The 12755-nt window shown below is 40.3% G+C and overlaps 1 protein-coding gene across 1 annotated transcript in view; it reads left to right on the forward strand.

Annotated features, from left to right (window-relative positions):
• Positions 1-12755, forward strand: part of SUGCT (succinyl-CoA:glutarate-CoA transferase) — a 585759-nt gene that overhangs the window by 451192 nt on the left and 121812 nt on the right. The window contains exon 13 of the mRNA XM_074199070.1: positions 11248-11311. Coding sequence (XP_074055171.1) covers positions 11248-11311 — 64 coding nt within the window. The remainder of the gene's footprint in view (positions 1-11247; positions 11312-12755) is intronic.

Raw genomic sequence — 12755 nt, forward strand, 5'->3', positions numbered from 1 at the left:
GAGAGGTGGGACTAGATGTAAACCTTAGTGGTTATCAGTACAAAGGTCATCAAAGAACCCAAGGGAGCTGGTAGTAATACTACAGGCTTTAATAGAGTACAAAGAGAGAAGAGTAGCCACGTCAGAGCCTTTGGGCCCTTATCCTGATGGCCAAGGACGTGTGAAGATCTAATATGGAGGCAGGTATGAAGGGGAAGAGTTGAATTAGGGAAACCCAGGGAGGATTGAATGTCCAGGTACCAAAAGAGGTCAAGGAAGATAAAGATAGAGGAAAAATTGAGTAATATGTAAGAGAACAATTCCAACTGGGTGGTGAAATTGGGTGCTGCATTAGAATTGATAGAGAAGGGTTTAAGAAGTGAGTGAAGGGAGACATTGAGTGGAGGTTGCCCATTGACCTTGTTGACTAAATTGCTTAGGAAGAATTGCAGCAGGACAGACCCCAAACTGTACAGAAGGAGATGTCATGGTGGATTGGAACTACAAAATGTGCCACTGAGGAGGCTCTGGAGCTATCAATCAACATGTGCTTTTCTGAGAGAGCCCGAGCTCCAATATACTTGATAATCCTGTTAGATCATATGAAGCATCAAGCCAGCCTAGTACTGGATATATTTATTATACACTGCTAAGAAATTTAAGTTTGTTCAGTAAGATGTCAGCTACTTATTAAAAAGTCTGTTTTGGGTCAGTTAGATGGTGCAGTAGATAGAGCACTGCCCTGGAGTCAGGAGGACCTGAATTCAGATCTAGCCTCAAACACTTAAGAATTACCTAGCTGTGTGGCCTTTGGCAAGTCACTTAACCCCAGTACCTTGCAAAAAAAAAAGTCTATTTCCTTGCTTATTGTTTTCACTATTTGGACAATTTCACTGGGAACCTTTGATCAGGAAAATGTTTCATTGATTCAGGAAGCTATCAATTGGAGCTTGGCTTCTTGCCCATCAATCAGTAATGTTCGGAGGGTTGGGTGCTAGTTATCAGATATGCTATTTGGAAAGATCCTGGTAAAGTGAATAGAACACTGTGATTGGAGTCAGGAACACTTGGACTCTCTCCATTTCTGATACTTGTCTCTAGATAAGTTACTCTGAGCCTCAATTTCCTTATTTGTAAAATGGGAATATCAATACCCAAAGGTTCTACTTTACCAGGTAACTGTGAGGTTCAAATAAAGCAGTCTCCAGATCTTTAGAGTTCTAGATGTACCAATTACTGGAAGTAGTTAGAGTAGATCCATTTGGAGGTGACTAAATGGAGGGATTTTGGATTAAAGGGAGGGACAATAAGCATTTGCTGGTAAGATAGATTTGAGAAGCATCTAAATGCTAGTGCTCCAAAAAACCTAAGAAAGTGGGCCCTGAGGATGAAGGATGGAAATTCCAGTGATGAACCTTGGAGGATGCCCATGTATGATTCAGAGGGATTGAAGACCTAGACTCTGATCTAGTGAAATAGGAAGTAAGATAAATAAGACCTAAAAGTCCTATGAAAACCCAGACTGGAAGTGTGCCCCCAAAACAAGGGGATCATAATCAGAACCATGTAAGTCTACTGTAGATATAAATACAAGTTAGGAAAATGTGTGGGTGGGAAAGACCTCATGAGGTCTCTAGGTGGCAAAGTGAACGGAGAATAGTATTTTACCTAATGAAGACCTGAGTCTAAATCCTGCCTCTGACACAAGCAGTGTGACCCAAGACAGGTCATTTAAACTCTCTTAGCCTCTTAGCTTCATCTGTAAAGAGATAATAATAGCCTCCTTGAGTTGTTGTGAGGAGCACATGAAGCAATATATGTGAAGTCCTTTGGAAATCTTAAAGCTCCATATAAATTTTATCTGTTATCATGGTTATCATTTTCATTTGATACTCAATTTATATCAACACTCCTTTTCACTCCCCAGGGTTATTTCTCTGCTGACCATAATTTTCTATGCATGTAATTCTGTTAGCCTATCTTCTCTGATAGCCAACTAGGTGGTACAGTGGATTGAATGCTGGGCCTGGGAGTCAAGAAGACTCATCTTCCTGAGTTCAAATCCTCAGACACATCCTAGCTAGGTGACCCTGGGCTAGTCACTTAACCACTTTTGTTTCAGTTTTCTCATCTATAAAAATGAGTGGAGAAGGACATGGCAAATCACTCCATATATCTTTGCCAAGAAAACCCCAAATGGGAACATGAAGAATCAGATACAACTGACTGAACAATAATGTCCTCTCTGATGACATCTCTTAGCTTCTACATCTCTTTACCTCAAACAGCTAATAGACATTTATGAAGTGCCTACTATACATAAGCACTGGAGATTCTAGTCCCTGCCCTCAAGGAGCTTCCGATTTAATGGGGTGGGGTGGGGTGGGGAAGACAATACACAAAAAGAAGCTGAAGAGTGTGTGCTTGGGAAAGAGTGAAGTGCTGGTCATGGGGGCATGGTGGACATTTCAGAGAAATTCCAAAGCAGTGCCATCAGATGAGATAGAAGTTGCTCTGAGTTGAGATCTTTCCTTAAATGGAGACTGAGGTCATGACTCTACTTCAAATATGTAGATGTTGGTTTTTCTACCCTACCATCCCCTATTCATCCATGGATCACCCCAGGATTCTCTTTCCTTGAACACCACCTCCTTCGGTATCTTCTGTCTTCATTTGTTGTCCTAGAGAAGTCCATCATCTCCCTGGAAAGTGTATACTGATGGAGCCCTTCTCCTCCTTGCTTCCATCTGCAATTTCCCATTAAAATTATTTTATTTATAAAATTAATTAGTCAGTGTGCCCTGCAAAAGCAGGGATGCAGTTTGGTTTTTTGGTATTCTCTTCACTTAGTACATACTAGGCTCTTAATAAATGATTTTTGACTGATGACTAATCCACCAAACATTTAAGTTCTGGCTACATGTCTGTGATGTATTATTCTTGTCATTAGGTATGCAGAGACTCATTACATTCAAGGTTTGACTCAATTATTAAGCACTATGTACCAACCCTTTGCTAGTTCCTAGGGAAGCAAACAAAACCAAAGACCATTAGAACAGCAGAACCTGGAGGCTCTTGCAGCTCTCAGCCTAGGATGCTATGACCATGGAGCCTGGGCAGCACTAGATTGGCTTCTTGGAGGCCTCTTGGGTGGCTCTCATTCCACTGCCTCGCTGATAGAATGTCAACAAACAATATTGCTTCCTTATGCCTTGGATCACGGAGCAATTGTCACATTGATCAGCGGGCCCTCCATCTCTAGGGCTGAGCAGGCCACGACATCATTTCCTTTGTGGTTTTTTGATCCTAGAGATTGCTCCTGATGAGACTCCAGCTCACCCTGTGAATGGAGAGATAATGGGCCTCTGACATGCTTCATGGGCAGGACTTTATTACCGAAGAAATTAGGAATGAAGCATATGTTGACAATCGTGTTCCTGTTCTCTTACAGGCTTGCTGTCTTGTTGATTCTAAGGACAGGGCATATTGAGAGCTTCCTGGCAAAGCCAAGCCACCCCAAGTGGCCTTAATTACATAAGACTACCGAAGGCTTCCATCAAGGACCTCCATTCTTCCTTCCTCCCCTGGGTGGGCTTTGGTGCATACCATTTTGAGTATTGCCCCAGAGAAAGAAAAGATAATTCCTCAGGGCAACTTTTGGGGAGAAGAGAGGTTTCTGGCTTTCCTGAACAGAAACTCTGGGATCATTGTTTGAAATTGAACCTGTAGTTCTTTGTTCTCTTCACATTTGAGGTCCAGCCAGGTCAGGGTTTACCTGAAGCAGGACTTGTCTGTTGAACAGATAGAACTGAGAGAATTCTCCAAGAACATTGCTGTTGGATTTCTGGCCAAGATCCTATCAATCACTGAAACTTCTTGGCCATAGAGTGATATGGGCAGATCAGTACTCTAGGAATATCAAGAGTGTAGTTATGTAGGGAAATTCATTGGAGAGTGAAGAAGCTGGTTGCAGGGAGGATCAGATGGTAAAGTGCTAAGGGCCTCTTGACCTTGGATAATACTAGAGAGAAGAGGATAGTTGAAGGACTCAGAGAAGCAGAATCCACAAGCCTTATCAATGATTAGCTAGATGGAGGCTGGAGAAGGGAGAGTTCAGAATGGCTCTAAGTTGGGGAACTTTGGAAAGAACTTTCAAAATGTTTTAGGAATGTTTAGTCCAGCCAACTCCTTCACCAAGCGAACTTAAGTGATTTATCCAAAATCACATAGGTAGTAAGGGTAAATGTCAAGTCTTACAATGGACTTAAAAAATCGCCTATGTAAGTAGCAAGTTGGAGGAAACATAGTTAGGTGATGAATTTTCTGTATGTGGCAGCTAACTGAACAAATGGAATATTAGGCTCCATTTAGAGAGGAAGATCATCCATGAGAAAGGGCACCTCTCTGTATATTTTGAATGCACATTTAAAATATCATGATTAATTTCAGAAACTACAGTTGATGAAAGGTATTAATTACTAATCTAGAGAGTATTAGAAGGAGGTCAACCAGGATGATCAAGGGCATGGAGATCATGTATAGACAATTAGTTGAAGGAACTGGAGATTTTTAATCCAAGAGAAGACTATAACAGGGTTTGATTTTTGTGTTTAAGTATTTGAAGGCCTATCATGTAAAAGTATTATTCTCATTAGCCCTAGGTCTACATCTAGGGCCAATAAGTAGAAACTGTAAACAGAAGATTCAGACTTGATGTCAGGAGAAAGTTTCTTGACCATTAGGCTTTTCAAAAACAGAATGAGTTGTTGCAGAAAGTGGGGGGTTCCCCTTCATTTCCCCTAGCTGTGCTTTATAAATCTTGTATGCATGTATGTAGTCATTTTCATGTTGCATCCCTCTTTAGAATGAGAGCTCCTTGAAGTCAGGAACTGTCTTTTGTCTTTCTTGGTAATGCCAGATCTTAGCACAGTGCCTGAGAGATAGTCAAGGATACCTCTTTAGGGATCTTCAAGCACAGACAAGATTACCACTTATTGGGTGTTAGAGTTAAGATTCCTCTTGTTGTGGTCTGGTTTAGGGGACTGCTCAAATTCTTTCTGATATATCAGAGCTAAAATTGGAACTCACATCCTGTTTCAAAAAGCAGTTCTTTCCCCATTTTACCATGCATCCCTTTCTGTCTATACTCTTAGGCTTAGCCTACTCCTCAAAAGTAACTAGTAGTTGGTAAATGTTAAAGTGGTGACTTTTCTACCAAGGCTTTCATGAGAGATATTATTCTTCTAATCTCATGTGATGAAGCTAGGGTCCTGTTGAATTGGAAGCCTGAATTCTTGCTAAAGTCTCATTGCTTGGTATAGACCAAGAATTACCTTTAATGGTCTTAGTCATAGTTTCCTTCATACTTCTAGGTTGTCAGAGTACGTCAGTACTGACTTCAGCCTGGGAAGATAAGAAATTTATAATGTCTTGTTATATTTCTATTAATTGAACAAGTTGCATTCTTTTACTATGGAGTAATTGGAAAATTCTTTACAAATAGAAAAATATTGTCTTTCTGAATGAGTTCAGTTCACTGCTCATGGTCACTGTCTTGAGTGCTCTTTAGAAACATTCCTTTTAATAGACTTTAACAGACATACCCCATGGGATGAGAAGAAAACTTTTCCAACTATTCCCAAGGTTGCATTGATAAGCATTGGGATCATTTAACTAAAGAACCAAGTGCTAAGCAAGGTTGAAAGACTTGAGTTAATAATATCATGGGAGTTTGGGGGAAGGAGGTCTCTTAATGGCTTGGCTTTGCTGTCTATAAATCATTCTATACATTCCATGACTTATATGAGTCCACCCCCTCTGCATCCCTCTCCATTTTAGAGTTGTTATTTCTGTCCTTCCTTGTGCCAATTAATTCATGAAATCGTTGGAACATACAATTAGGGCTCAAAAGGGAAATGAAGCATTGGGGTCCATGTCATATACATTTGTACCAAAGAGAAGTTGAGTTACAATAATTGGTTTAAATGAAGTAAAAAACAGGAAAATCGACGAGCTTAAATTCGATCTCCATTATCTAAGTGCAGTTGGGACCAATGGGATTACAGTCTAATTTCTCATGTGAAAGGATATTTAAGGGTGTTTTCTTTGTGGTCATTAAAAGTGTTTGGGAAATAGTGAAATTAACCTTTAACACTGTGTTCCTGAGTTATGACCTCCATTTCATAACAGTAGAAGCTCTGTCTCCCCACAAAGTTGTTTTCATGACATACTGAGAGGAAATGATAACATGGATGATGAGATGCACGTAATTATCCCAGTTTTCTTTGCGCAGTTAATTATGAAGAATTATGCTCCACGCAGATTCATGGAATAGTATTGGGTAAGGAAGGAAAATGGTCTTGTTATTTTCTTTTACATTTTTTGTCTCTTAAAAAAATAAAAGAATATAAAAAGAGACTCAGAAAGAATATCACCGATACCGTCACTTCTGTGATTATTTCTGGCAAAGCACAAGACTTCAGACCTTTGGATTTTTTTTTTTTTACTTTTAAAGGTTAATGACCATGGTCCTTGCATACTTTTCCAGCATGTTTCCCAGAATGCTGTAAGGCAGGCGTAATATTGGTGACAAGTTCAAGAGTGATTGAAAATGGTTTTCAAAAACTGACGCAGTGACAAGGTGGCATGGGAGTCCTATAATTAAGTGGATAAAAACAAGGGTATCAGTGATGACATTTTCTGGAGTCCATTAAAGTGGTCTTAGACAAAGTTGGATAAAGAAAATGATTAAAAATTGAAAGCAAACAAGGTAGTCATTGAATACCAAAGAGGAAAATCATGTAAAACAAAGACAAAAAAGCAACTGGTTTCTGAAAATGATTATTTTTCTAGACTAAATTTCAAAGCCATAATAATTGTCCTTGGGTATAGGACAGCCCATGTGAATATGAACATGACATGGGGGGGACTGGACTCTTTCTCCCTCAGGTCCTCTGCCCAGGGCAAGTGATTTATGAACCTCCAACCCTAGGGGCTGGGCACAAAGTGGATCTAGGTGGTCTCCTTGGCATCCTTCCTTGTGGAGAATGCTATGTGATGCCCACTGGACCCTTCCTCCTTTTCACTGAACACAGGACCTCTTCATACAGTATAGATAGATTTCTTTGGTAGATCCTGATGACCCTACACTCCACCCCTACCATTTGTGCTGGAGATAACACTAGCAGGGCGATTTAGTGGGTAGATGATTGATTGACTCTACCTGGGATAAGAAAGCATGCCACACGGTTCCAGGACCCTCTGGTCCATGTCATCCTTATATTTTCAGTCAGGTGATATCTACAACTTGCCAGTAAACAACATGGTCACATCAGGACTTAGCATGGGGAATCCCTATTCTGTATGATAGGTTATTGGAAGACTAGGAAAGACCCATCCTGGATAAGCCAGCCTTGTCCCTCAGTGTGCTTATACATACATATTCATATTTATCTACATACATATGTTATTCATGTAATATGTGTCCCCATGTATTTATATATCTGCACATAAACATATAGATAGCTGTCCATATGACCATAGGGCCATAAAATATACATATGTATATAGAAATAAAATTGATACATGAATTTATGCACATACAGATATCTAGGTAGCAGTATATTTCTATATGCATGTGCAGGTATGCATATGTATTTCTATATACATGAGTATGTATGTATGTGACATTGTATATATAGACACACACATACTTATCTTTCTCTCTGTCTCAGTCTCTCTCTCTCATTTCTCCCTCTTTCTCTTCCTTTTCCCCTCTCTCTCTCTCCTATCTTCAGTGCTGGTTACACTTGCGGTACACTGAGGGCAGAGGTTTTGTAATCCCAGCCCTTATGGCTGGCACATATAGATATTTAAATCAAACAATACTTCCTGGTCGGTTGATTCCAATTCCCATTTGGGGAGGTGGTCACCTGAGATGTTGCAGAGTTCATTTTACCTTAGGGAGAGTTGGTCAAGTTACTCACTGAACTCCTGTTCATTTGGATATCCTGTGAGTTCATAAGTTACTCTGAATAGAAATAGTGACTAGAAGGAAATCTGTGATTTTGGTTTTGGGACTTTCACCGTGGGGAACTTTCTCTATCAACACATGTCAAAATCTTCTCTGAATCTTAGGATGGAAAGTCTCAGTAACTTTTTCAGGCACAGGTGGGATGAACCCCCTTTCTTTCTTTCTTTCTTTCTGGCTCTAAGACCAGTTTGCAGTTTAGGGTTTACTATTTTAAATTCAAGAGTTGAGAAAAACCTAGCACACAGAAACCTTTTTTTACAGGGTGCAGCAAGCACTTAATAGTGTGGTTTTTTTAAAAAATTCATTCATTGATTTCTTTGTAGCAATCAGTATAGAAGCCGGATGAGATATTTAAAAGGTTATTTCTATTAGGCATTTCGAGATCATTGAGTATTTTATCTTCCTGAAATTTGAGTGATGTCCATTGGCCTTTAGCTTTTAGGCAGATGATTAAATTTCACTGTTAATGAATTTCAGAACCATCAATTGAGTTATATTTTATTCAGAGCTTTCCTTTTCGTCTTTCTGAGTGTAGGGGCAATGAATGTTTTTTTTCAAAGAGAGAGAGGCAAGGAAGGACAAGAGAAGAAGGAGGAAGTGGACAGATCATTGCCAAAAGAGACATTTAAGCCTGGAATTGTCTCTGTCCTTAAGTTGGGATTGTTTCCTATATTTCCATTTTCAGGATAACCACAAATAGGAACTAGAGGAAAGGCTATGACCTCTCATGTTTCTGTGAGCTACAGAGACTTCCAAAGTGGGATTCCATTTTTGAAAAGAATTTTCTGGGATGAGCTTTTTGGAACTTATAAAGAATTCATCTCTGAACATTTGAGGCCACGTAACCTCCTTCCTCAATCATAGGAGTTGGTGGCAAATATGTTCTTCATGTGGGTCTAGATGAGTCTGTCAGGATGGTACATAGCAATAAGTCAAGGAGAACTAAAAAACAGACTATAAAAAATTTGTTCAGTCATTTCAGTTTCATCTGATTCTTCATGATCCCACGTGAGGTTTTCTTGGCAAAGTTACTTGAGTGGTTTGCCATTTTCTTCTCTTAACTCGTGTTATAGATGAAGAAATTGAGGCATAGATCTTGCCCAAGATCACTGAGGTAGGAGTTGAATTCTGAAAATAAATTTTCTTAATTTCCAATTTGGTGGTCTATCCGTTGTGCAGCATTGCTGCCCTGTATCAATTTCAGAGTAACCTCAACCTCATGCTGAGTGACTGTAGGATAGGAGTGGTCTTATGTAAGTCAACCAGGAGATCCACTGACCCAGCAATGAATCCATCCCTCACTCCATTGTTTGTTGGTGCCAAAGCTGTTTTGAGCTGGAACAGTTAGTAGGGTAGAGGAGTAAAAGGAATGTAGACTTAAGAATTTCTGTTGTTAATTCATTAAACTGGTTATCCAGGTACTCTGGCCACTGTTAGTTCTTCTGTAATGGAAAGAGAGACGACATGGATCTAGAGGACAGGAAAATTAGGGATGAGAAAAAATAATTGGAGTTGGCTCTAATTAGCTGAATTAAGAGAAGGCAATTAATCTTAACAAGACAAGTAGTATTTTAAGAAGACTAATGAATAGCTAGTATCTCCTTAAACTAATCAAAGGCTTCTTAGCAAATGGGAAGTTAGACAGCAAGGGAAGGGAAGGAAACATGCATTTCTTAAGCACCTACTGTTTTCTAGGCAATGGGCAAAGCACTTGACAAATATTATCCTATTTGATCCTGACAGCAACCCTGGGAGGTGGGTGCTCTTATGAACCCCATTTTGCAACTGAGGACACTGAGTCAGACAGATCTTGAGTTCCTTGCCCAAGGTCACACAGCAAGCGAGACTAGTTTTGAACTCAGGTCTTCCTGACTCCAGGCCCAGGGTTCTACACATTGGGCCACCTAGCTGCCTCTAGAGCTCTCATCAAGCTTGTAGGCAGTAGAATAGATTCTCAAGGCAAGGCTGTGAAATCAGCTTTTCTGGATTTTGTTTTTGAGAAATATTTATGATTTAATCTTGCATAATCATTGAAGTGTCTCTTCCCAGAGGCAAGGGGACAGATTAAAAGACCTTCTGAGGATTTTTCCCATCCTCTTTTGAATGAGACTGTGGAACATAGTTTGAGAATGAGGACTTCCCTAAATCCCTGACCCCACACAGACTTTAGAGAATATGTGAATCCCTGGGCCTTGCATTTCACCCTCAGTCAGTTCTTCACCTTGGCTACTCTCATTTCTGATACAGTGATGAGGAAGCAGGAACCATGAGGCTTTGGTTCTGTGACAGAAAATAGCCATGGCACGGTCTTGGAAATGGCCAGACATGAGGCACTTGTCTTGTAAATAAAATTCTCATTTTTACCCAGACACTTTAACATTAGGATTCTTCCCTTGAGGGGAATGGGCTGGCACAGTCATTCATGACACACATATTTAACACTTACTATATTAACATTTATGTTACTGGATTCAACACCCACCTGACCTGATTCCCCTCACTTGCTAATGTCCAAAGGCAGAAATTGCTATGTATTTATTTTGGTGTGTTTTTATACTGGCTGTGTGACCCTGGACAAGTCACCTACTGTCTCCATGGCAGGAGATTCCCCATAGTAGTAAAATCATACACTCACTCTAAAAGCCAAGATCAAAAACCATCTTTTCTTTACTAACATACATACACATGTTATTTCATGCCAGTAGTGTTAGGGGCTGTTTCATATTTATATGTATTCTCAATAACAAGCACTGTCCTTGCACATGGTGGTGCTCAGTACATGTTTGTAATGAATGAAACAGAAAATACAGACTAGGAGAGACTATGCCAGTTGAGAGGAGAAAGAGAGAGAGAGAGAGAGAGCACGAGAGAGAATGAGAGCGAGAGAGAGTGAGAGAGAGAGAGAGAGTGAGAGAGAGCGAGCGAGCAAGAGAGAGAGAGACTGAGAGAGATTGAGATTTGTGACTGGTAATGATATCAGGGAAGGCTTCATGGAGGAGATGACTTTAAAGTTGCACATTAAGAAGGAGAAGAAATTTGACAGGAAGAATTCAGTTCTTTCTTTAATGTTTTCATCAAAGCACATCTTTGATGAACTTACTTGTGGAAGGGAATTTGAATCACTTGAAGTGTTCTCAATCTTTACAAAAAGACTGTAAATTGCATTGGTCTCTTTGCCAATCCCTTGAGATGAAAGAATTCATCTGTGTTTAAGATGCTCTATTCTTTTTTTTCAGGTGCTACACAATGGTCTGGTCATGGCGATGGACCACCCGACTGTGGGGAGGATCTCTGTACCAGGTTTGAGATGATGACCTCTTTGATTTCCTACTTTGCCTCTTTGGGGTATTCTGCCATGACTATGATGGGGAGTATAGAACAATGGGGAAAGCCGTTCCTGCTCATATGCAATGAATGTGCGCCCCTCACCTCATCATGTTCTGAGCTTGGTATTGTGTTAACAAAATGGAGTGAGGATGAAACCTGGCCATTGATGAGGTGTGAGAGGACAGCCCCACCCTCCCTGTTGATCCCTTTGTGAGCACTTCTCATAAGTTACATGGTGTCATCTCAATGGTAACATAGGGTCGAAGTGATTTACAAACCTTGTTGAGATTGTTGGGAGAAGAGAATTGAGATCAGAGGAGGGAGGGGGAAATAGGAGACAGGGAGAAAATCAGATGTCCAAAACATGGGGGAAACATGAGCACATTCTGTGGGGAGGGTCACTCAGGGAAGGGGTGCTTGAATTAAGAGGAAAGAAGGATTTCCTGTAGAAAGCAGGATTTTACCTGCGGCTTGAAGGAAGTCGAGAGAGAGAGAGAGAGAGAGAGAGAGAGAGAGAGAGAGAGAGAGAGAGAGAGAGAGAGAGAGAGAGAGAGAGAGTGTTTTCCATGCATGGGGGACAGCCAGTGAAAATACACCAAATTAGAAGATGAAGTGTCTTGTGACTACCTAGTAATGATGAGAAATAGACACAATTGCTAACACAATGCCATCTCTGCTGGTTCATGGAGGGTGGCAAGGTTAGGGAAGTTCAATGAGATGAGTTCAATGATCACCCATGGCCAGCAAGTCACATGTCCTCCCTAGTTGGATCAACATCACACAACCTAAAATTTACTGATGTTGAACTCCCCAATTAATATCTCCAGTTTAGGAGAGAGAACACATGGTTTAATTTTCCAGTTTCCTTGTCAGTGCTTTAAACACCCCAATTTTCACTGAACTAATCCATCCAGGTTGATCTTTGCATGATAACCAAAAATCCAACTGTGTTCTGAGACCTGTGGTCTCTCCCCCACACCAGGGAGCTCTCTTTGCCCATGAGAAGACAACTTTGGACTATAGTCCCACTCAATTATAACCTTTGGCCAAGTATTGTCATTCTAGGTCCTGGGGATCAGAAGTGATCCAAAGGACTCAGAACTGGGGCCTGTCATGTTGAACAATCCAGGAACTCCTGTATCTTAGTTCCAGATAAAACAAGCCAACAAAGGAGCAAATAATTAAACACAGTTGTACATAAAACTCTTTTTAACACCCTGTGTCTTAAGTAACGGTCAATTGGATAAGAGTTGCAAACCACTTTTAGTAATCTCTCTCCCCCTTCTTAGGCTTATAAGAACAATAAAACCTCTCTGTCTTATCTGTATGCTGAATTTCTGGGTCTTGGTCCTTTTATCATAACAAGGGAAGAGTAAATTTAAAGTGACCAGCAATGAGCTTGGTTGAATGTCTAACC

Source organism: Macrotis lagotis, chromosome 8 (assembly GCF_037893015.1).
Source record: "Macrotis lagotis isolate mMagLag1 chromosome 8, bilby.v1.9.chrom.fasta, whole genome shotgun sequence".
NCBI classification, from domain to species: Eukaryota; Metazoa; Chordata; class Mammalia; order Peramelemorphia; family Peramelidae; genus Macrotis; species Macrotis lagotis.